At 38.8% G+C, this 22,612-nt stretch overlaps 2 protein-coding genes across 3 annotated transcripts in view; one reads left to right on the top strand and one right to left on the bottom strand.

Annotated features, from left to right (window-relative positions):
* usp34 (ubiquitin specific peptidase 34) overlaps positions 1 to 2,029 on the top strand; it is a 60,732-nt gene extending 58,703 nt beyond the window's left edge. For both annotated transcript variants that reach the window (XM_083522715.1, XM_083522714.1), the window contains 2 exons: positions 1 to 31; positions 376 to 2,029. The exon at positions 1 to 31 is cut by the window's left edge and continues 117 nt beyond it. In XM_083522715.1, the coding sequence (XP_083378841.1) occupies positions 1 to 31; positions 376 to 1,085 (741 nt within the window). In that variant the 3' untranslated portion in view covers positions 1,086 to 2,029. The remainder of the gene's footprint in view (positions 32 to 375) is intronic.
* A 1,735-nt stretch (positions 2,030 to 3,764) lies between these two features.
* Positions 3,765 to 22,612, bottom strand: part of LOC310715631 (protocadherin Fat 1) — a 28,240-nt gene continuing 9,392 nt past the window's right edge. The window contains exons 10-30 of the mRNA XM_083522149.1: positions 22,061 to 22,173; positions 21,584 to 21,757; positions 19,462 to 19,590; positions 19,111 to 19,266; positions 17,953 to 18,133; positions 17,703 to 17,860; positions 15,579 to 16,529; positions 14,347 to 14,472; positions 13,563 to 13,799; positions 13,362 to 13,460; positions 12,151 to 12,323; positions 10,607 to 10,755; positions 10,190 to 10,497; positions 9,995 to 10,105; positions 9,637 to 9,828; positions 8,602 to 8,696; positions 8,253 to 8,417; positions 6,948 to 7,142; positions 6,634 to 6,705; positions 6,466 to 6,542; positions 3,765 to 3,868 (exon numbers count right to left, since the gene is read on the bottom strand). Of these exons, the coding sequence (XP_083378275.1) occupies positions 6,485 to 6,542; positions 6,634 to 6,705; positions 6,948 to 7,142; positions 8,253 to 8,417; positions 8,602 to 8,696; positions 9,637 to 9,828; positions 9,995 to 10,105; positions 10,190 to 10,497; positions 10,607 to 10,755; positions 12,151 to 12,323; positions 13,362 to 13,460; positions 13,563 to 13,799; positions 14,347 to 14,472; positions 15,579 to 16,529; positions 17,703 to 17,860; positions 17,953 to 18,133; positions 19,111 to 19,266; positions 19,462 to 19,590; positions 21,584 to 21,757; positions 22,061 to 22,173 (3,842 nt within the window). The 3' untranslated portion in view covers positions 3,765 to 3,868; positions 6,466 to 6,484. The remainder of the gene's footprint in view (positions 3,869 to 6,465; positions 6,543 to 6,633; positions 6,706 to 6,947; positions 7,143 to 8,252; positions 8,418 to 8,601; positions 8,697 to 9,636; positions 9,829 to 9,994; positions 10,106 to 10,189; positions 10,498 to 10,606; positions 10,756 to 12,150; positions 12,324 to 13,361; positions 13,461 to 13,562; positions 13,800 to 14,346; positions 14,473 to 15,578; positions 16,530 to 17,702; positions 17,861 to 17,952; positions 18,134 to 19,110; positions 19,267 to 19,461; positions 19,591 to 21,583; positions 21,758 to 22,060; positions 22,174 to 22,612) is intronic.

The following is a 22,612-nucleotide window of genomic DNA, read 5'->3' on the forward strand; positions in this document are numbered from 1 at the left end:
TCCACACACACACTGGAGACTAAAGCCAAAGGTACACACACACGCTGGGGACCAAAACCAAAGGTGTACACACACACACACACACACACACAAACACACACACACACACGCCAGGGACTAAAGCTAAATGTACACAAACACACACAAACAAGCACACATACACATGCTAGAGATCAAAGCCAAAGGTGTGTATACACACACACACACACACACACACGTACACACTTAAATGAAATTGAAGTACGAGTAACTTTCTGCCTGACCTCCTCTTCCTCTTCCTCTTCCTCTCTCTCTCTCTCTCTCTCTCTCTCTCTCTCTCTCTCTCTCTCTCTCTCTCTCTCTCTCTCTCTCTCTCTCTCTCTCTCTCTCTCTCAGTGGAAGAGGAAGGGGCGACCCCAGTAAAGCGGCGGCGTGTCAGCGGCGATGTTGATCGTCCAGCAGAGAGCAGCAGCAGTGCCGGGGTGAGCGGAATTTGTCCCGCCTCCACCTCTTCCGCATTGGTCCCCTGCTCGGACCAGAAGGCGGAGCCTGCCGAGGCGTTAACGCCCAACAGCACCTCGGACACAGAAACCCGAGACTCATCACTCATCGACCCGGGAACCGAGCAGGACCCTCCATCTCCAGACAGCACCTCCACGAAAGAGGAGAAAATGGAGGCATCTACGTCGTCATCCTCCTCCTCCTCCTCTTCATCATCGTCGCTGCCCGAAGTGTTTGGGAGGACGGAGCCGAGGCCGGGGCCGTCGACGGGGGTCGACGAAGAAGACGGAGAGGAAGAACACAAAGATGCGAAGGAGCACGAGAGAGAGTGCGCCTCTAATAAGACTTTCTCCTCTTCCTCCTCCTCCTCTGCAGACGACTCCGCTGTGCTCCTGCTCTCCAACCTCCAGGATGCTGACGAGGGGCGGGGCTGCACTCTTCAGGAGGCGGAGTCAGGGATGGTCGGCCACTCCCCCTCACAGGGAGCAGCAAGTTCCGGACCGGACATCCTGGACGTTCTTCAGCGCACTGTTGAAGCCGCCATCGCCGTCGTTACCAAACTCTCCAGCGGGGCGAAAGCAGGTTCACGCCCCTCTGCCTCGTGATGTCACTTTTTTTTTTTTTCTTCATTCTGACACGCTGACAACGGTGTTAATAGTCGCTTCTGAATGAGTTGAATTGCAGCGAATAGCAGCTACAAGGGCAATTTTTCTTTCTTTCCCCTTTTTTTTTTGTGGTTATTTTATTGATTTTTTTTTTTTTTTTTTTTGCGGTTGCTGTAACGAGACAGGGGAAAGGTTTACAGAGTTTTAGTCCCTTCTGTTTCTAATTTAATTTGTGTTTTTAATTCATCGTGTTATTATTATTGTCTAACGTGCCAGTTTTGTACTTATCGAAGCAAGTCGTGCGATCAGCGCCACCTTGTTGGCGTTTTTTTTTTTTTTTTTTTTCGTTCCTGTGGTTGATATCGAATCTACGTTTACCTGTACATTGAAAGAACGAATGAATGGGGGGAGAAAAAAAAAATTTAAGAACCACAATTTGATTCTGTAAAGAATCCTCTAGTTGTTTCCTGGGCCTTGTAAATGAGAAGATTGAAAAAGTTAAATATATATGTAAGATATATGTATACAGTATATATAAAAGTGTAAAGCTCATATATACTGTGTATGTGTGTGTGTGTGTGTGTGTGTGTGTGTGTGTGTATATATATATATATATATATATATATACATACATACATACACATACACACACTTATGAATCTACTGTGTATATACATATGCTGTATATGTATATAGACTTTATGGTGCTTTATCACACACACAGAGGATGTGTTGCTTGAATAAAGCACACCTGATGGAACTGTTGGAGCTATATTTTATTTACCGAGATACATTCCACAATCTATCTGTCATTCTTGCTTTTTTTTTCTTCTTCCTCCTCTTCTGGTTTTCTTGTTCCTGTTTTATTATTATTTTTGCCTCCTTGATTTATTTTAATATAGGATAACTTAATAAAATTTTAATATGATTTAATTATGAACCGAGTCACCGCGACCGACTGAGATTTCTTTGATTCGCATCTTGTTGCACAATTTTCCGACGGTCCACTGACCTGATCTTGTGTGTGTGTGTGCGTGTGTGTGCGTGTGTGTGCGTGTGTGTGCGTGTGTGTGTGTGTGTGTACAGTGCATTCGGAAAGTATTTAGACCCCCCTCCTTCACGTTTTTCCATTTATGTTATGTTCAATCGCTCTGTTTTAAAAATATATATATATATTATTAATCTACTAATCATTCCGTACCCCATAATGACAAAGTGAACCTATAGAAGCACCTGAAGGACACTCTGACTGTGAAGAACAAGATTATCTGGTCTGATGAAACCAAGATTGAACTGTTCAGCCTCAATTCTTTAGGAAATCAGCCACCACTTATCACCTGGCCAAAACAATCCCAGAAGTGAAGCATGATGGTGGTGGCACCATGCTGTGGGGGTTGAGAGATGATATCCTCAATCATAAACCTCTTTCACGGACATCATATTCGCCAAAGGTTCACCTTCCTACATAAGGAAGTTGAGGAACAACTCTAAATGTCCTAGAGTGGCCCAGGTGGAGCTCTGACTTCAACTCTGTTAAACATCTCTGGAGAGACCTGAACGTGTCTGTACACCGAGGCTCCCTCTCCAACCTGCCCCAGTTTGAGAAGATTTGACTTTAAGAATGTCAGAAAATCCCCCACTCCAGGTGCGCGAAGACAAAAAGTAAATCATCTGAATACTTATCAACGTCATATTTCAGTATTTCTTGAATTCTGTTTTCACTTTGTCATTAATGGAAAAGAAATAATTGGATGATTGTAGTAACCGGCTGCAACGTAACAACATTAAAAAAAGCGAATACTTTCCAAATGGTCTATATGTTGGGCTCAATAAATGTAAAGCAGGCGCATGGGAAATTAGCTTTAATTACATTTTTTTACAGGCAAAAAACGTTGTGTTAAACCCACACACAGTTCATGGAAAGGAATAAGGTGATAACATTAGGAATCTATTCATGATAAACCATCAAAAATGGACAAATGACTGTGTTGTAAAAATTTAATTTGTAAAAAAGTGAACAAGATTATATAGTTAATTTGCTATAATGTTCTGAGATTGTTCTTGGATCACTTTAACACTAATACATCGTACAGCATCATATCGTATAAGATTCTTAGCCGAATATAGAATCGTCATCTTATTTATCCTGCTTGTGTGGAAGAGTGATGTTTCAGGTAAGTGTCTGAAAGAGGAACTGTTATCAAGTGGCTGTTTATCATCACAACCAGGGAGTTCTAAAGACAGGAATTTAAGATATATATATATATATTACAGAGTATGTCAAAAGTTTGAATGAACTTATGTTTTTGAGAGACTCCTACATTATCCTTTAGTTCCTACACATCAAACTCAGTAATGTAACTTCATGAAGATTGACTTTGAACCAAACAAATCTATAAAAATCCAGATGTTCCACTAAATTTGATTGCTTTCCTTTTTGACAGTTTGTTTAACAAAAGGGACATAAATGTGTCTTAAAAACCATAAAGACTCCACACTTTTCCCAGGCTCTGTAGATGAATGTAAATGTGTAATGATTGAGAATTTCATGCTAGGTCTGTTTAGCTATTTTTTTTTTTCAGGATGATAATTTTCAGTAAACTGGTTTAAATCTATTTCATGCCTGATAAAAAAAAAAAAAAAAAGTCTACATGCCCATTATCTATTATAGAAAAAAAATTTGTTTGTTTTTTGGACACGTAGCTGGTTGTTAGACGGCCGCAGTGATGGTGGTGGTGGTGTCGGGGTCGGGGTCAGGGTCGTTGTCTGAAGACGGCACGGATCTGCAGATCCTTGAACACAACCAGAAAGAGTTGGATGAATGGATGGGGGGATTGGGGGGTGTCATGCTGTTACTAAACTAATCAACTTCCTGTGTTAGTGTTTTATTGCTGTGAAGTTTTGTTTTGAACCATTTATAGCTGCAATTTAATGTTGTGGAATGTCCACAGGAAATCCTGAAGACTTCTGAAGAATGGTGGAAAAATGCTGAATAATTTAAAAACTGCAGCTGCAACTTGCGGCCATTTTGATCGGACGTTTATTATTGTTTCGATTAATAATTTTTTTTTAAATCAAATTCGATGTTTTGCTTATTATAACTAATATACCCTGAATTAGGGTTTATAATGTATAAAAGTGTATTTAAACATGCAAAAGCCGCATATTGAGTTTAACGATCTTTAGACATTTTAAAGCTTGATTAGTTGTTGCCGCTCTAATAAAAACCCTTTTATAATAGATTTAATGGGAATTGTATTGGCTTTATATGGACACTGCTATGGTCTCTACCAATAGAAAACCTTTTTCCTTCTTTTTTTTTTTTTTTTTTTGCAGCTTGTAGAACACGTTGCTGTTGGTATCTACAGGACACCATTTGGGACCATGACGAGATCCTGATTCCAATATATGTCTACAAGGGTTACTTTGGTTTGATTTTAATGATTAACGAAAGCGTAATGGAAAACCATCTGGTAACCTTTAACACGTGGTGGTTTAAAATGTTATTTGTAGTGGAAATCGTTAGAAACGTCAGAACTGCTGGTTCCAAAAGTGAATCGGAACAATCAGGAACGCTGTGGTACAAAGTGGATTTTGAAACACAGTCACACTGAAATGGAAGTGGTTTCTTGGTAAATTTGGTCCATGCAATTATCTAGTCCATGCTCGTTGTCTGACTTTTGCTGCTTTCATTTATCCACAAAGCAAATAAAGGGAACGCTGAGGAAGTCCGTCAAAACCTGCCCTGATCTACACACACTGCTTTATCATCATTAGCATCGTCTCTACCTCGATTTCCATTCAACCTCCAAACATAAGGATGGTTGAGGATAAAGATAAAAAAGCAATCCTGTTTGTCCAAGACACTGCCTCATGTTCTGATGCTCTGCAACATGGTGACATTTTGTTCCTGTTTCTCGATAAAAGAAGTCCTGACTCTAGACCTGGATGTAGTTTGAGGCAGAAACTTTCATCACCTACACATAACATCAACAGTGACTGTTTCTTGGTTGATGGATCGCAATTGAGGTCAGTGGAATTTGGAGTTTGTGTTGTTGATACTCAAAGGATTCTTGGTTTTACCTTAATGTAATGCTAACACAAGCAGCTAGTTAACAAACGCTGAAACAAATTTCAACATTAAAACATTAACAAAAAAAATCTTCACTAAAATAAAAGGTCCAAAATTTGCTCTTGGTTTCGCCAATTTCCAGTCTGTGATATGTTTTGTACACTTTTCTGGCCACAATGAATTTCTTGCATCTGAAACCGAATTATTAACTCACATAAAAAAAATAAATAAATAAATAAAAAAAAAGAAGAAGCAGTTTACAGGAAATTATCATTGGTTGCTCAGATTTGTCAGTCAAATCTCCATGTTCCTTGAGTTTAATCAGATTTTCAACTAGCTACTGAACCGACTGCTACAGAGGGACCTAAAAACAGTGCCAACCTGTAACGCCCTTTTTGAATGATTTTTTTTACTTTGACTTCAAATGCAAGAACGACAACACCTTTATTATGCAGTGCACGCAGTTTAAAACTCGACATCAAACCTGCACAAACACAAGCTTGTTGAGGTCAGTTAATAATACTTATATCTTTAGATTACATAATTGTTGTACTGTTGCATTGCATCACGTTGCGTTGTTCGTTGCGTGAAATTGTCAATGTTGGTTAGCAACAGGGTGGGATTTTGAAGGGGACTGGGGGGGAAATTGTCACTGCACAATGAAGCTGTTTTCAGTGTCACGATTTAAGAATCATATGAAATGAATGAGCTGAAGATGTTGAGATGTTCGTTGGGAGTGACGAGGATGGACATGATTATAAACGAGTTCATTAGAGGGACAGCGTATGTAGGACGTTTTGGGGGCAAAGTGAGAGAAGCCCGATTGAGATGGTTTGGACATGAGCAGAGGAGGGAAGTGGGGTACATCGGAGGATGGAGCCACCAGGAAGGAGAAAAAGAGGAAGGCAAAGGAGGAGGTTTATGGATGTGGTGAAGGAAGACATTCAGGTAGTAGGTTTGAAAGAGACATATGAGGACAGGAGGGTAAGGAGACGATCTGTGGTGGGGACCTCTAGAGGGAGCAGCCAAAAGTGTCTAAGTTCTGAATCTGCATTTGCGAATTCTCTCATTATCATAAATGACATAATAAAAGGAGGTTTCTTTTTTTTTTGGCTGCAAAATTGCAGAACTTGCATTAGACTCGAGTCATGGATTTGAGTGTTTTTTAATTTATTTATTGTTATTAAACTTTAATTTGTAAAGGTGTTTCTTTATTTAAAAATAAGTAATTTGAGTACTTAAGAGTACAAGACTTAACAGTAACTTTTACTTGAGTAGAATTTTTTTTTATTCTGTTATAATGGCAACATTAGCATTTCTTAAATATTTAGCCTGACTGCTCACTTACCTCTTGTTGATCTCTCAATAATTCCGCATTAGTGAAGCTGCGGAAGACATCGAAGCCAATGGTTAAAGATCTCCAACATGATCTGAAGTCCTACAAACTTTATATTGCATTACTTTGGGAATACTTACACACTACATCTCTCCGGCTTCCCTATGTTAAAGCTTTCTCGGTCTGAATCGGTTTCTTTTATCTTCCTATACCTGAGACAGAAACAAAAACATTTCACAACAACTCTGTAATTCTAGACCCAATCACCAGGTTCATCTGAGGAAACTTATGATGGTTGTTGTCTAATTATCTTGGAGAAACTTGGAACCAAAGACCAAAGAACTTGGAGACTTAGGGAAGGTTCTACGAAATTACAGAGCAACTCAAGAACTTTGAGGATGGATTTGGACTGGAATAAAAAATAATAATAATAATTGAATGGATCTGAACTCACTTCATCACAGCCACCACCGTCAGTGTGATGAGTGCGACGAGGCTGAGTGCCAGCATGACCCCGAGCACAATAACAGCCGTCTCGTCCTGGTTCTCCTGTTTTTTGGATTCTTGCTCCACTCCTTCCAGTTCCACATCAGAACCGAACACTTTCTCCAGTTCAACCTTCACGCTCTCGCTTTCACTCTTCAGCTTCCTGGACAAGTTACAACACAAAGTTTTGCTTAATTGGAAATTGGATTTGTTTCATTTAGTGTTTGTCCAGTTAGTGTTACTGTAGTTCTCTATTTCAGGTTTGGAAAAAAATCTTTGATGGTGAATTTCACTACTTCCACAAGTAATTATACACTAAACAGGGTCACATGGTTCCATTATGTTGACCGGTTTATTCCTGAAAAACAAGAAACAATTTAAACAAGGAAAAAAATCTGATCTTCGTGTTTTTTTTGTGTGTTTTTCCAGTCTTCATCTAGTGTTCTTCTAGTCTTCCTCTAGTGCTCTACTAGTCTTCAGCTAGTGCTCTTCTAGTACTCATCTAGTACTCATCTAGTGCTCTTTTACTACTCATCTAGTGCTCTTTTACTACTCATCCAGTGTTTTCATCTAGTGCTCTACTAATCATCTAGTGCTCTTTTACTACTCATCTAGTGTTTTCATCTAGTGCTCTACTAGTACTCATTTAGTGTACTAATCTTCATCTAGTGCTCTTCTAACGCTCATCTAGCACTCTTCTAGTGCTCATCTAGTGTACTAATCTTCATCCAACGCTCTTCTAGCACTTATCTAGTACTCTTCTAGTGCTCATCTTTTTTACATTTAGCCACTATTTTCTGTTATAATAAGCTCCATTGTTCTGGGAAGATGTTCCACTAGATTTTGTGAGACTTTTTCTATGTTGTTATGTAAAGTCAGGTTTGAGGTTGAGGTCAGATCTCTATAGCAGGAGATCTTAAACTCCAACCCATGTAAAGCAGATCTTCATGGAGCTGGCTTTGTGCACAGGGGTATTGTCATGCTGGAACAGTTTTGGGTCTCCTAGTTCAAGTGACAGGAAAATGTCATGCTACAGCAACCCTAAGACGGTGGTAACAGTATAATCTGTGGTAACAGTTTAAGGAAGACCTATGGGTGGAAAAGTCGGGTGTCTCAGTAGATTCGGCCATATAGTGCACTATTCTTATGATCTGATATGGGGTTATATTAACCATAAAACCCACTAATTATGAGTTTAATGAAGATGTAGACTGATTGTTGCCATGGATACTGAATAAATTGGTGACTATGGTGAGCTGTTTGCGTAACTTACTCGTGGACTTTCTTGGCGCTGATGGTCACTCCAGCCGCGTCCACTGCGATGAAGCTGATGTACGTCTTCGTTTTTATTTTCGACACACGTGAACGCATCTCTTTCCCGTGCTCTTCTAGTACATTGAGGACGTGCACGCTCCAGCCGAGCACTTTCTCTAGAGACCTGAGAGAGAGATGGAGAGAGATTGAGTGTTGATGAGGATGGAAAAAGACCTTCTACTTGATCCTGATTTGGTGATGTTCTTCCATTAACTAAAGCTTAATTTAAATACCAGCATTGTACCAGAGCCTGGTTTATGTTATAACGTTAGGATATTCGACTCTTTTTCCACAGAAAACATTCTCACTTCTGAGTTTCTGTCATCTTCATCTGGACCATGTGAGCAGGCTGGTTTAGCGTGATCACCACAATGTTCTCACTGGTGCTGTCTTTCACCTGGATCTGGAAGTCATGCATTGGGGTCACATGGTTTTATCATGTTGGTTGATATATTTTAGTAAAATAACATGAAATAATATAAACAAGGATAAATTAGATTTTATATCTAATGTTCCAAGGTTCATCTAGTGTTCAACTAAAGCTTAACTTATTTTCTTTTAGTCTTCATCTAGTGTTCTTCAAGGGCTAGTGTTCACCTAAAGCTTACAAAGTTTTCTTCTAGTCTTCATCTATCGTTTATCTACTGTTCTAGTGCACATCTATTGTTCTGGGATTCATCTAGAGTTCATCTAATGTTCTTTTAGGACTTATCTAGTGTTCTTGTAATGCACATCGTGTTCTAGTGCACATTTATTGATCTAGGGTTCATCTAGAGTTCATTTTCTAGTGTTCTACTGCACATCTAGTGTTCTAGGGTTCATCTAATGTCCTTTGAGTGCACATCTAATGCACATCTAGTGTTCTAGAGCACATATAGTGTTCTGGGATTTATTTAGAGTTCATCTAGTGTTCTTCTGGAGCACATAGTGTTCTGGGGGTTATTTAGAACACTATTTTTACTCTAGTGCTCATATAGTGTTCCCTGGTTTATCTAATATTCTTTTAAAGCTTTCCTTGTTTACTTCTAGTCTTTATCTAGTGTTCTAGTGATTATCTAGTGCTTGTCTAGTGTTCATATAGTCTTGATCTAGTGCTTTTCTAGTGGTTGTCATCTGTTCTTCTAGTGAACATCTAGTGTTCTAGTGTTAATCTAGTATTATAGGGGGCATCTAGTGTTATTCTAGTGGTGGTCATCTAGTGTTGTAGGGTTCAACTAGTGTTCAAGTGCTCTTTTCGTCTTCCTTTAGTGTTTTTAAATGAAAGCTCAATAAAGAAACACTGCTGACTTCACCTGAAACATCACCTGAGCTGAAAATGTTTGTTTAGGTTCTTTGAGACTTGCCTGTATCTCAGCGCTTGCAGAGAGTCCGTGTTTATCCGCGGCTTTAACGTGAGCGGTTATTGTTTTACCGCCTGTTCCTGTTAAATCCAGCACATAAACCTGACCAGAGTTGCTCTCGATTCCCAGCAGTGAACTGGAATCCTGCAGGGAGTACTGGAGCTCCTCGCTGTCCCAGACATCAGGGTCCAGTGCCTACAGAGAAGTACATCAGGGATTAGTCCAAATTCCAATCAGAGTTCTTGGGACAGCCCCAGTGAAAGAGGTGTGGCCTCAGTGTCTGTCGGTCTTATACAAAATTTGGCGTGTCTTCTTTATACACTAGTTATAGCTAGCTCACAAACTCGCCATGGTCTCCTACCTTCACGGTCACTACTGGATATCTGAACGGGGCGATGCTGTAGATTTCTGCTGTGTACCTTTCATGTTCAAAGACAGGAGTCTCGTTCACATCTTCTACCTCAATTACCACCTATTGGGAGGCAAATAATCAGAAGTTAAAGTCATGACCTGCCTACTGAACATTGCTTGGTTTAGCAGATAGGGCTGGAGGTACCGTGGTTTTTGCTGTGTTGGGAGGCGTCCTGGAGTCAATGGCTTCCACGTTAATGATGTGCGTTTCCTTTTCCTCCTTATCCAGCGACTTGAGCGTCTTGATCGCTCCACTTTTGTCCACACTGAACAGTGCTGAGTGTGACATCAGACTATAAGTGACCTGGATCAGCTGGTTTCCTGTTAGTGCCCTGACCCCGCCCACGTTTGTTTCAGCCGGCTCATTCTCCTTTACTGAGAACACGTAGGTGGCGTTCTCAAAAAAGATGATGTCCATCAGATGGATGCTTCTCACGTCGATCGTGACAGTCGCTATCGTGGGAGAAACAGAGACGTGATCTACAACCGTACCATCGACATTTGTTCTAAATTTTGTGTGTAGTTGCAAGTAGGCGTGGTTTACACTCGGAACACAAATCACCTGTATCGTTTAGTGGTGGCGTTCCATGGTCTTCGGCTATAATGATAAGATCTATAAGAGTGTCCTCAGTGAGGTGAGTGAGGTCACTGGTCCACGTCATGGCTCCTGTTTCAGGATTCAAATCCACCATGTCCGAGTCTTTAGACAACCTGGAGATAAAAGCATTTACACGGTGAATATCGTTGATTATATACAGAGTGGGAAAGGGAAAGGGGAGGGAGTTGGCAACCCTGGAGAGTCTGTGATTTAGCAGTTGCCATTTAGGACATTATGATTAAAGGTTGACCGTTTTCTCGTTTTTTTCACCGATAGTTGATTGCTGAAACTATGCTCCATACTGATAGTTTTACCAGGTCGCGTTTGTGCTGGAGCGCCTGAGAAGGTCAGCTGTCATTAAACAGTACGAGAGCAGCCACTAGAGGCGAATCACTGACGATGCTACGTGCTGTTTGTTTTGACACGTGAGATTGCACGCTGCACCTAATTCATGTTAGTTTACAGTGCATTAACTAAAGTTAACCGATAAAATGAAAATGTAAATATGTATTAGTAAACGTTGAAATGAACAAACAAACAATAAACAATACTTCTAAAGCATTTGTTAACTTCAGTTGTGTTACAAATGGAATCTAACTTTAAACCAGTGGTTCTCAAAGTGTTGGGGAATAGTGGGGAATAAAGACATGACAGGTGGTGTGCAATGAAAGACAGTATTTATATAATTTTCTTTGTTCTCATTAATCTTCATTTATGATTTTCTCTATTAAAAGTAAAGTTCATCAAAGCAACCACAAACAAACAATTAGGGCATTATTGCAACTAAGTTAATACATCAATTATGATACTAAACACAACTGCACTTTTATTTTCTCTATTGTTTAACTTGATGCTATTTATTGTTATCGATTTAGAACTTGATTTTTCAATAAGTAAATTTTTTTTACTTTTAGTATTACCATTTTTTCGGGGGTGATGGATGACAGGTGTGGCTTAAAAATCCACCCCCATCTTAAGTGGGAAATGGCAGAAACTGAGAACTACTGATATAAAGTGTTACCATTTAACCTAAAACTAAACAGTCATTCTAAAAATAGCCATGGTCTTCATAAAGGCCAGGGCATTGAAATTACATTTATTTCTCCTCACTCACCTCACCTACATCAGTACTAACACACTTGTGTTTGAATGAATCTCCACGAATCTGCACAAAATCTAGTGGAACATCTTCCCAAAAGAGTGGAGCTCATTATAAGAGCAAATCAGGACTAAATGTGGAATGGGACTTTCAAAAGAAAGCACACAAAAAATCTTATAGTCAGGTTTCCACAAACTTTCCTCCCTATAGTGCTCGTTTTCTGTGAGGAGAAGTTCAGGTCAGGTTATTGAAGGCACTCTCTAGTGTTAGTGCTTTTTAAAAACCAGAGGTTTCTCCACCTCAGGATCAAGAAGATGGTGTTTTCTGGTTCTTGTTTCTAGCTGCTATAACTTTGTTGATGGTTTGACAAAGGCTCGCATTAGCATTATATATGTATTTCCACGCTGACCTGTAGGTGATGAGAGAGTTGTTCCCCAAATCTTGATCTGTAGCAGACACAGTTAACACCAGATTTCCTTTTTTGACGTCTTTCGCCAGAACACGTGTCGAGTATGACGGCTGACTGAAGACCGGGGCATTGTCATTAACGTCAGTCACAATAACCTTCAACGTGGTGATGTTCTGATAGGAACCGAAATCAAATTGAGTTGGTTAACAAAGAAACGGGGCACTTGTAATAAACAGTTTATGCCAGGGATCCCAAACTACTATTTCAAACGGCTCTCTGAACAATGCCGGAGACATATTTTGAAAATTAACTAAAAAAAAAAATTTTAGAATCAGGTTTATTGGCCAAGCCCTGTGTTGACACACACAAGGAATTTGATTCCAGCTGTTGGTGACTCTCAAAAGTACAGACATAAATAACACAATACATGTAGCTTAGACTATACAAGACAAAACAATATTTGATAATGAAGGTTGGCTTTCAAACTAAATTTCCTTTGGTTATGAATAGAGGTCAAGGCACCTATAGCTGTTTGCTAGAACTCTGCTGTCATTACAAGAGTGGCCTCTATAGGCAAATCTGTCTGTTTTTACACGCAAGACTGTGTGCTGCACAGAGAGCGCTTTATTATACTTATTTATTAATTATTTAATAATATTTATGAATATATTTATATGTATTTTCTTTTAGCACTTTTTCACGATTCAGTACTTCTTTTTGTAATAAAGTTCAGTACTATTTTACATGGAGTGTTTATTAGTTTTATATCCATTTTAAGAACTATCGATTGATTAATCTGTTATCGGCAAGTACGGTCCAACCCAGCTAACGGTATCGGTAAAATCCACTATCAGTAGACCTCTAGTTATTAGCATAATTAATCTAATTATTTGTTAGATTCACCCACCAACCATATGCATAAGTACAGTAAGTAAATGTTTTGATTTCAATAGCAATGAATATGGAAAAAAAATCACTAAAATACTAATAATGCTAGACTATGTATCTCTTGATATGACAAAATAATAAACTAATCTAGCATTAGGAGGCATAATACCCACATTTAAATATCATAATAAAATCTCAGAGCCATGTCATTTTCTGTTACAGACCAATCCGGTCCCCCATTAAAGAAAGGAAAAATGATGTGGCCCTCACAAAAAACAAGTTTGGGAACCCCTGGTTTTTAAAGACCAAGAAAAATGACTTACATGTCTTTGTGGTGTGCCATAATCACTAGCCACAAGTACCAACGTATAAACCTCTTGTTTCTCACGATCCAGTGTCCCAATCACTATCAAAGTCCCATCCTGACAGAGAGAAAGCTTACACTGAATCTAAGGTTATATTTCATATAAAATAAGAACATATAAAAAAAAAAAATGGTTTAAAACGGTAATAACTGCCCTCACCACAAGGAAGCCAAAAGAATCATTGTGTGAATATGTGGTAAAAGTGGTCTCTCCATTCAAACCGATGTCCAGGTCACTCACTTCGATTTTCACCACTTCACCTGTTTTGTCTTCAGGGATCGTTATAGGATTTTGGAACTTTGAATACTGTGGGTTGTTGTCGTTGACATCCAGGACTGTTATGTTGATCTGGGCAGTGGCGCTCAAGCCTCTGACCGGCTGATCCACGGCCACCACCTGCAGAGGCAATGAGAAAAACAGGGAGGGTTAGGAAGTTCAGCAAAATAGAGTTCAAGCAATCATCATTTTTTTAATGAAAAATAATAGGGTTCTGAGTAAAGGTTGATTAATCAGCACAGATAGTTGATTGCTGGAACTATCATCTATCAGCAAAAATCCATTCCAATAGTTTTTCCGGGTTGCATTTTACAGTAAGAGAGTGGCCTCTAGAGACGAATCACTGACACAACGTGCTGTTTGTTTTTACACTTGAGACTGTGCGCTGCACGGAGAGCACTATTATATTGATCAATTATCATTTATTATTATATATTCACATTATGAATTCATATATTCATATTTATTTTATTTGACACATTTTTATAATTCAGTTCTGGGTTTTTTGTAATAAAGATCAATATTATTTTCCATGGAGTTTTATGTTTGTTAGTTTTTTGTATACAGAATCCTTTAAAAAGTATAGATTTTAATCAATTGGTTGATTAATCAGTTATCAGAAAGTACGAGCCAACCTAGCTATCGGTATATAGTTGTGAGAACGTACCTCTATAATGTAATTGTCTCTGGTCTCTCTGTCAAGGCTAGAGTTACTTTTCAGGTGGACCACGCCTTCGTTGTTAATGCTGAAATCATCACTGGTCAAAAGGAAGTGCCCGTTTGAGAAGCCACCCTTCAGAGGAAGGAAACAGGAGAATAAAATATTTAAGTTTTTTTTTTTTTTTAAACATGACTGCTAATATTAATACTATTGCTTGATTCATATACACTTTTTCTCAGTTGCTTTGAATCATTACCTGAAGTTTGGATAACTATGATTGAAAATGTGCAAGCCTGAATTTCTGCTGTACGCCATCTATGAAGTTCAAAAGCACAAATGTATTTATTTGATTGTATATTTGATTTATATTGATCAATTTAAATATTAATATTTGGGTCAATCAATCAATATCCCACATACAGTAATGTGTACATTTGTGCTGTTGAAATTCATAGATGCCAAACAGAAGAAATTCAGCTGTGTGCATTTTCATTCATTATAATCCAAACTGTAGTTTACATCAGGAAATACTGAAACTGCACCGTCATACTGACAACATGACTAAATATTGTAACGATGTTGTTTGTGAACAATCACAAAATGACTTTAGATGGTAATGAGATGTTCATTCACACAAATATTTACTTTTGAGAGATGAACTAAAGATTTTAAGAAAAGACATTATTTTGCAAGAAATCTAATGTTGCTGTGCTGTTTGTACAAATTGTTTTGAGAAATGCACTTACTGGTTTGCAAATATTAAGGATTGTAAATGAATGTACTAAACATGCACAGTTTTTTTCCACAAGTGACGACATGATGTTTAGGAGTTTCGAGAATTTAGTTCTGGAGAAAACGCTCTAAAGCGACTGAGAAAAATTGTAAGATACAGTAGCAAAATGTTATGGAATTTTACCCGTAACCCATTAATTTTTATTTAGGAGATCTTGCTTGCATTGTTTGGTCAAATTTATAAAAACGCTTACTGGCACAAAAAGCGCAAACAATTAGACTCTCTAATTTGGTCACCTGAGGATGCCAATCCACCTTTCAGCTTGCTCAATTATACCAGGGACATCTACCAGGGAGAGAGACTGACAAAAACTGCCATCACTTTCTCCAGAGAAAAGGTCCCTCAGGTCTCATTATGATCATAGTTGCACCATCATCTAGATTTGAATCTGTGAACATGCTGAGGTTTTAACGTCTTTACTTTTACTTTACTCCCTGTATCTTACCTCGTTCTCATCTGTGACCTCGAGCGACACAAGTGGAGATCCAGGAGCTATATTTTCATACACAGCCACGTCATATTGATCCTTGCTAAACTTTGGTGCTTTATCATTCACGTCTTCAACCAACACAACCACCACTGCACTGCCCGTAAGAGACAGACTTCCTCCATCCCTGGCTTCCACCTCCAGGCTGTATTTCTTCACCTTGCTGTAGTCCAGCGTTTGAGCCACACTTATTATTCCTAATGTCGCCTCTATAGAAAAGGCTGCAGGTGAAGAAGGTGGCTCCTGCTTGGCAATGTGATAGGACACTACATTGTTTGGATCTTTGTCTTTGTCGGTGGCATTGACGACAATCAGGTTGGTACCTACAGTGGCGTTTTCTAACACGCTGGCCACATACCGCTGTTTGGAAAAGATTGGGGGGTTATCATTGACGTCGGTTAACGTGACCACCACAGACGCTGCTGCAGAGAGAGATGGACGACCTTGATCTTGGGCCACCATGATAAGGTTGTACTCGTCTTTGGTTTCTCTGTCAAGTTCTGCCGTGACTACGATGAACCCCGTTTCTGGGTTCACGGCGAACATCCCAGCTGTGCCCTCAAGACTGTACCGTATTTCAGCATTTAATCCTGAATCTGCGTCTGTGGCTTCTACTTTGGTCACGTTGGAACCAATCCCTGCGTCCTCTGGAATGATGACGGAGAATAAGCTGGAGGGGAATTTGGGACTGTTGTCGTTAATGTCTAAAATGTCGACGTAAACCGTCGCTTCATCACGATTAACGCCATCTGAAATGGACACCAGGACGGTGTAGTTCTTCTGGACCTCGTGGTCTAGTTTAACTTTTGTTGTAAGCGTTCCGGTCAGCTGGTCCACAGAAAACTTGTCTGCTTCCGTCTCAACGGTTAGGATGACAGGAGTGGCAGGGGACACAGACAGGAAGGTCACCTGGAGATCAAAACATTAACGTTGTCATGTAAACTTTATCCATTAATCGAAACTGATCTTGTAAATGATTCGCTATCATGTTTCATGAACAAACCGCATATCTACAATCACAGTAATCTTTATCAGTAAACAAAAAATTGGCTACAAGCCAGACAGATTCTATGTTCAAGGTTGAGATGATAAACAGAATTGTTATCAGGCAGTGATGGAAAGTAATGAAGTGGAAATACTCTGTTACTGTACTTAAGTAGATTTTTCTGGTACAGTATCAGTACTTTCCTTAACTATTTCACATTGTTTGCACAAATATCTGTACTTCCTACTTCTTACATTTTTAACACAGACTCGTTACTTTCATTTTAATCTATTGTTTAATCTAATCTGAATACATTCATTAGAGAACAACATTTGAAGTTATTTTGTAATAATATATGACGTGAGGTTCAGTTACCAGCGTGACACTAAAACAGGTAGTAACATTTTTACTTTTACCAGAGTAATTCTAAACATGAGTATCCGTACTTCTACTCGGAAGGATATGTGTGTACTTTTGCCACTTCTGTTATTGAGTCAGTAGCAGCAAAAATATAAATGCTGTACAAAAAAAAAAAACCCGTTAACCTGTAAATTTGATCTTTTTCTAGAATTTAACTTGAAATGTCAGAAAATTGTTTGGCAGACAACAATATAAGGACATCATCAAAGCAAATGTGTAGCAGTTGCTATTATGTCTAATGTGTGGAAGTGATTCAATTCAAGTTTATTTCTATTGTGCTTTTTACAATGGACATTGTCTCAAATCAGTTTTACAGAATTAAAAAAAGAAAAGAAATGAAGTGAAGTGAACTATGTGAATTTATTCGAAATGAGCAAGCCTGGGGAGAATGTGGTAAGAAAAAACTCTTTTAGATGGTATGAAGAAAAAACCTTGAGTGAAACCAGACTCAAAAATGGAACCCATACGCATTTGGGTGACACCAAGAAATACAGGGTGGCACCTGGAAATTTGGAACCTGGAAGTGGTGACCCTGAGGGAGTCAGCGATTGTTTGGATTGTTCGGTATCATTACCAGTTTCGGATTAAAGGTCCCCAGGTAGTGTTAAACCTTGTTGGCCTCTGGTGACCTTTGATTTACGGTTATCATGTCATCTCTGGCTAAAGCCTGTGTGTGCAGTATGGAGTCTAAAAAAGGTCACCTTGACTATTTCTGCCCCAGCTTCTTGCTCCTCCTCAACTTTTCCTTCGTATGATTTTTGAAGGAACTGAGGACGAGAGTCTCCAGGCGCCTTAATGTCCACGAGAGCAGAGGCGGATTGGCTCACGCTGCCCCCTATAGGTATGGAACAGAAAGAAGACTTAATGTCTGGAATTCTCCAATTGTTTAGAGAGAAACAACAACAACAAAAAAAAACACTGCCTTACCATCTATCGCAGTCACAAACAACAAAAACTGGAGGATCGTGTTCTCCAGAAGTGGGATGGTCTTGTTTAACGTCATCTCGCCTGTGTTTTCATTTATGCTGAAATAGCCCTCGTCATTCCCGAACTCAATGAAGTATCTGATTTGCCCATTCAGCCCCTCATCTAGATCCGTTGCTTCAACCTATATGGTAAAGAAACAGTTGTGTCAGAAGAAAGTTATTACTAATGAACAATAAAAGCAAATCTTTGTTGTGGTAGTGGGGATTGAGTGATGTGCCTGAAAAGAGACGTGAATACCTGAAAACAAAATAGAGATATGATTAAATTGATTAAAAAAACAAGATACTACACTTACAAATAAGGAAGAACAGGGAAAAGAGACTGGGACACTGCAGATGTTATGATGGTTTATCAGTTCATTTAGACAAGGCAGGATTATAGACAGGGATTCATAAAAACAACAGAAAATCAAGTATAAAACTGCAATAATTTATATCATGGTCTGTCTAAATACTCAGTTCTGATTGGTTAGAAGGTGTTCATACAAAACCACACTGGCGATGGAAACCAATGGACATTACATACATGTTTAAAAGAAACAATACCATTACACAATGTTTAGTGGAAACCATTAGAAAAATGATATTATGATTAAACCCATTAGAACAATCATGTTTAATCAAAACTATTAGGATCAATATATAATGTTTAATAGAAACTATTTGGACAATTATATTATGTTTAGTGGAAACCATTAAGAATATTATATAATTATTTTTATAAAAATCATTAGGACTATTATATAATGTTAAATGAAACTATTAGAACCATTATATATTGTTACATAATGAGCAGTACATACTGTTTAATGGAAACCATTAGGAGCATTATATAATTTTGAATGGAAACCATTAGACCTATTCTCACTAGGTGGGAATTTTTGTAGCAGCACAAGACAAACCCAAGGAACAGTAAGTTTAAAAATCAGTTTGAACACTTGTCATTATGTACTTTAATACAAACACACACACACACCCGTGCTGTGTAATGGTGTTACAGTTCAGAAATGATTATGGGGTTATAAACAAGCCTGTGAGATAAGCGAATGGTTCCTCTACTGAGAAACATAATCAGATGACACAAACAACCAGGCATCACCTTGACAACCAGCATGCCAACAGTTTGATCCGTGGAAACCTCGCCCTCATACTTGGCACTTCCGAACACTGGGCTGTTATCGTTCTCATCCGAGAGCATGATGTTCACACTGGACATGGTGCTGTGGTTAGAGGGAGGGTTCTCTCTCGCTTCGATCTGTTTCACAATGAAAAACAGGTGGTAAAGTAATTAATGGTTTGCAACTTCTCTCGATCTTTCCATCTGTTCTTTTTCAAATTTTTACAACTTTTAAGCATTAATTACATCCTTTATATATTTACTGATTATTGAGTTCTTTATTGCTGTAATGAGAATCCATGTTGGATCAAACGAATCATCAGCTTATGTTACCTTAAAAGCAAACTTTTGGATGGTCTCTCTGTCCAGCTCGGAGGACGTCTTCACCCTGATGGCTCCGTCCGGATCGATGGAGAAAGGAACTGTGTCCGGAACAAGCCTCAGTGTTCCCACAAAACCTCCCTGAACATCAGAGCAATTTTTTCATTCAATCTAAATGTCTAGTTGTGTAATTATATAAATGCTTACAGTGATGTCTGGGGGAAACCATTATACAACATTATAAAACGTTTAACAGAAACCATTCTATAATGTTTAATAGAAACATTAGGACACATAGGGATATATAATATTTAATAGAAACCATTATAGCCATTATTTATTACTATTAAGACCATTATCTATACAGTGCCTTGTGAAAGTATTCGGCCCCCTTGAACTTTGCGAACTTTTGCCACATTTCAGGCTTCAAACATAAAGATATGAAACTGTAATTTTTTGTGAAGAATCGACAACAAGTGGGACACAATCATGAAGTGGAACGAAATTTATTGGATATCTCAAACTTTTTTTACAAATAAAAAACTGAAAAATTGGGCGTGCAAAATTATTCAGCCCCTTTACTTTCAGTGCAGCAAACTCTCTCCAGAAGTTCAGTGAGGATCTCTGAATGATCCAATGTTGACCTAAATGACTAATGATGATAAATAGAATCCACCTGTGTGTAATCATGTCTCCGTATAAATGCACCTGCACTGTGATAGTCTCAGATGTCTGTTTAAAGCGCAGAGAGCATCATGGAGAACAAGGAACACACCAGGCAGGTCCGAGATACTGGTGTGGAGAAGTTTAAAGCCGGATTTGGATACAAAAAGATTTCCCAAGCTTTAAACATCCCAAGGAGCACTGTGCAAGCGATAATATTGAAATGGAAGGAGTATCAGACCACTGCAAATCTACCAAGGCCTGGCCGTCCCACTAAACTTTCAGCTCATACAAGGAGAAGACTGATCAGAGATGCAGCCAAGAGGCCCATGATCACTCTTGATGAACTGCAGAGATCTACAGCTGAGGTGGGAGACTCTGTCCATAGGACAACAATCAGTCGTATACTGCACAAATCTGGCCTTTATGGAAGAGTGGCAAGAAGAAAGCCATTACTTAAAGATATCCATAAAAAGTGTCGTTTAAAGTTTGCCACAAGCCACCTGGGAGACACACCAAACATGTGGAAGAAGGTGCGTAAAAGCAACACAGCTCATCACCCTGAACACACCATCCCCACTGTCAAACATGGTGGTGGCAGCATCATGGTTTGGGCCTGCTTTTCTTCAGCAGGGACAGGGAAGATGGTTAAAATTGATGGAAAGATGGATGGAGCCAAATACAGGACCATTCTGGAAGAAAAGCTGATGGAGTCTGCAAAAGACCTGAGACTGCGACGGAGATTTGTCTTCCAACAAGACAATGATCCAAAACATAAAGCAAAATCTGCAATGGAATGGTTCACAAATAAACATGTCCAGATGTTAGAATGGCCAAGTCAAAGTCCAGACCTGAATCCAATCGAGAATCTGTGGAAATAACTGAAAACTGCTGTTTACAAATGCTCTCCATCCAACCTCACTGAGCTCGAGCTGTTTTGCAAGGAGGAATGGGCAAAAATTTTAGTCTCTCAATGTGCAAAACTGATAGAGCTGTAATCGCAGCAAAAGGTGGCGCTACAAAGTATTAACTTAAAGGGGCTGAATAATTTTGCACGCCCAATTTTTCAGTTTTTTATTTGTTAAAAAAGTTTGATATATCCAATAAATTTCGTTCCACTTCATGATTGTGTCCCACTTGTTGTTGATTCTTCACAAAAAATTACAGTTTTATATCTTTATGTTTGAAGCCTGAAATGTGGCAAAAGGTCGCAAAGTTCAAGGGGGCCGAATACTTTCACAAGGCACTGTATATATATATATATATATATATATATATATATATATATATATATATATATATATATATAGTATATATATGTATCTATATGTGTGTATGTATATAAACATCAGAGCATTTTTTTTCACTGAATTTAAATATCCAGTTGTGTAATTATATCAATGCCAGATGTTTCTACGCAACTTATAGTGGTGTCACGGAAAAACTGTCTCTCTCAAAAAGCCACACAAACCTGATCCCGGTCTGTGACTTTGGCCTGAAGAATGAAATGGTCTCGAGGGGAATTCTCTGGTATAACCACAGTGTAGTTGCTGTGGTCAAACTCTGGAGCATTGTCATCCACGTCTTCAATGGTGAGAACCACGATAGCATTGGCGATTTTAGCGCTGTCATCCTGCTGAGCTGCCTGAACCACACACACACACACACACACACACACACACACACACCGTACACACACACACGGCTTAGTAGGAACTAACTTATTCCCTTTATTAACCTCAGGAACCAGAAAAGGGAACTTTTTGACACTTTCATGGGAATTATTTTCCTCATGTGAATGATCCAAATGTTTGAAGAGAACCTAAGCTGACATTCCTGTTCTCATAGGGTATAGACTCGAACTCCATCGAACTCCATCGAACTCCATCGACGTCAGTACAAACTTTTGCAGTCACTTGTGTATGATAATTTGGAGAAACATAAGCACCTGTATTAAGAGCGTGATGGATTCTATTTCCTCCCTGTCCAGCGCCGGGGTCACAGAGATGATTCCGGTGTTCCCGTCTATACTGAAGTTGGGCTGATATTTATTTGGAGTGACTGATAAGAGCGAAAAAAAACACACACAGGACAGTAAAATGAAACCAGTAAACCATCAAACCTGAAGTAATGTACATTTACATTTACATTTGCGCCCTTATCCAGAGCGACGTACAAAAGTGCTTTAAGTCTCTAGTAATGAATAAATCTACACTGGTAAGCCAGATTACAAACTTAATATAAATATAACCCTAGAATTCTACAAACTTGGAAAGTGCTAATTTAAGTGTTTCAGGAAGAGGTAGGTCTTCAGTCGTCGCTTGAAGATTTTCAGGGTTTCAATTCAAGAAATGAAAGTAATCAAATCAGCTGCATATTAAATGATCTGAATCCTTTTAGAAAATTGTTTCCCATGTACATACACTATATGTTTATATGCTTTTTAAATATATCATTTTACAATTAGCCTCTATTTCCTGTGATCATAACCTCCACTCTT

Source organism: Silurus aristotelis, assembly GCF_946808225.1.
Source record: "Silurus aristotelis genome assembly, chromosome: 20".
NCBI lineage: Eukaryota > Metazoa > Chordata > Actinopteri > Siluriformes > Siluridae > Silurus > Silurus aristotelis.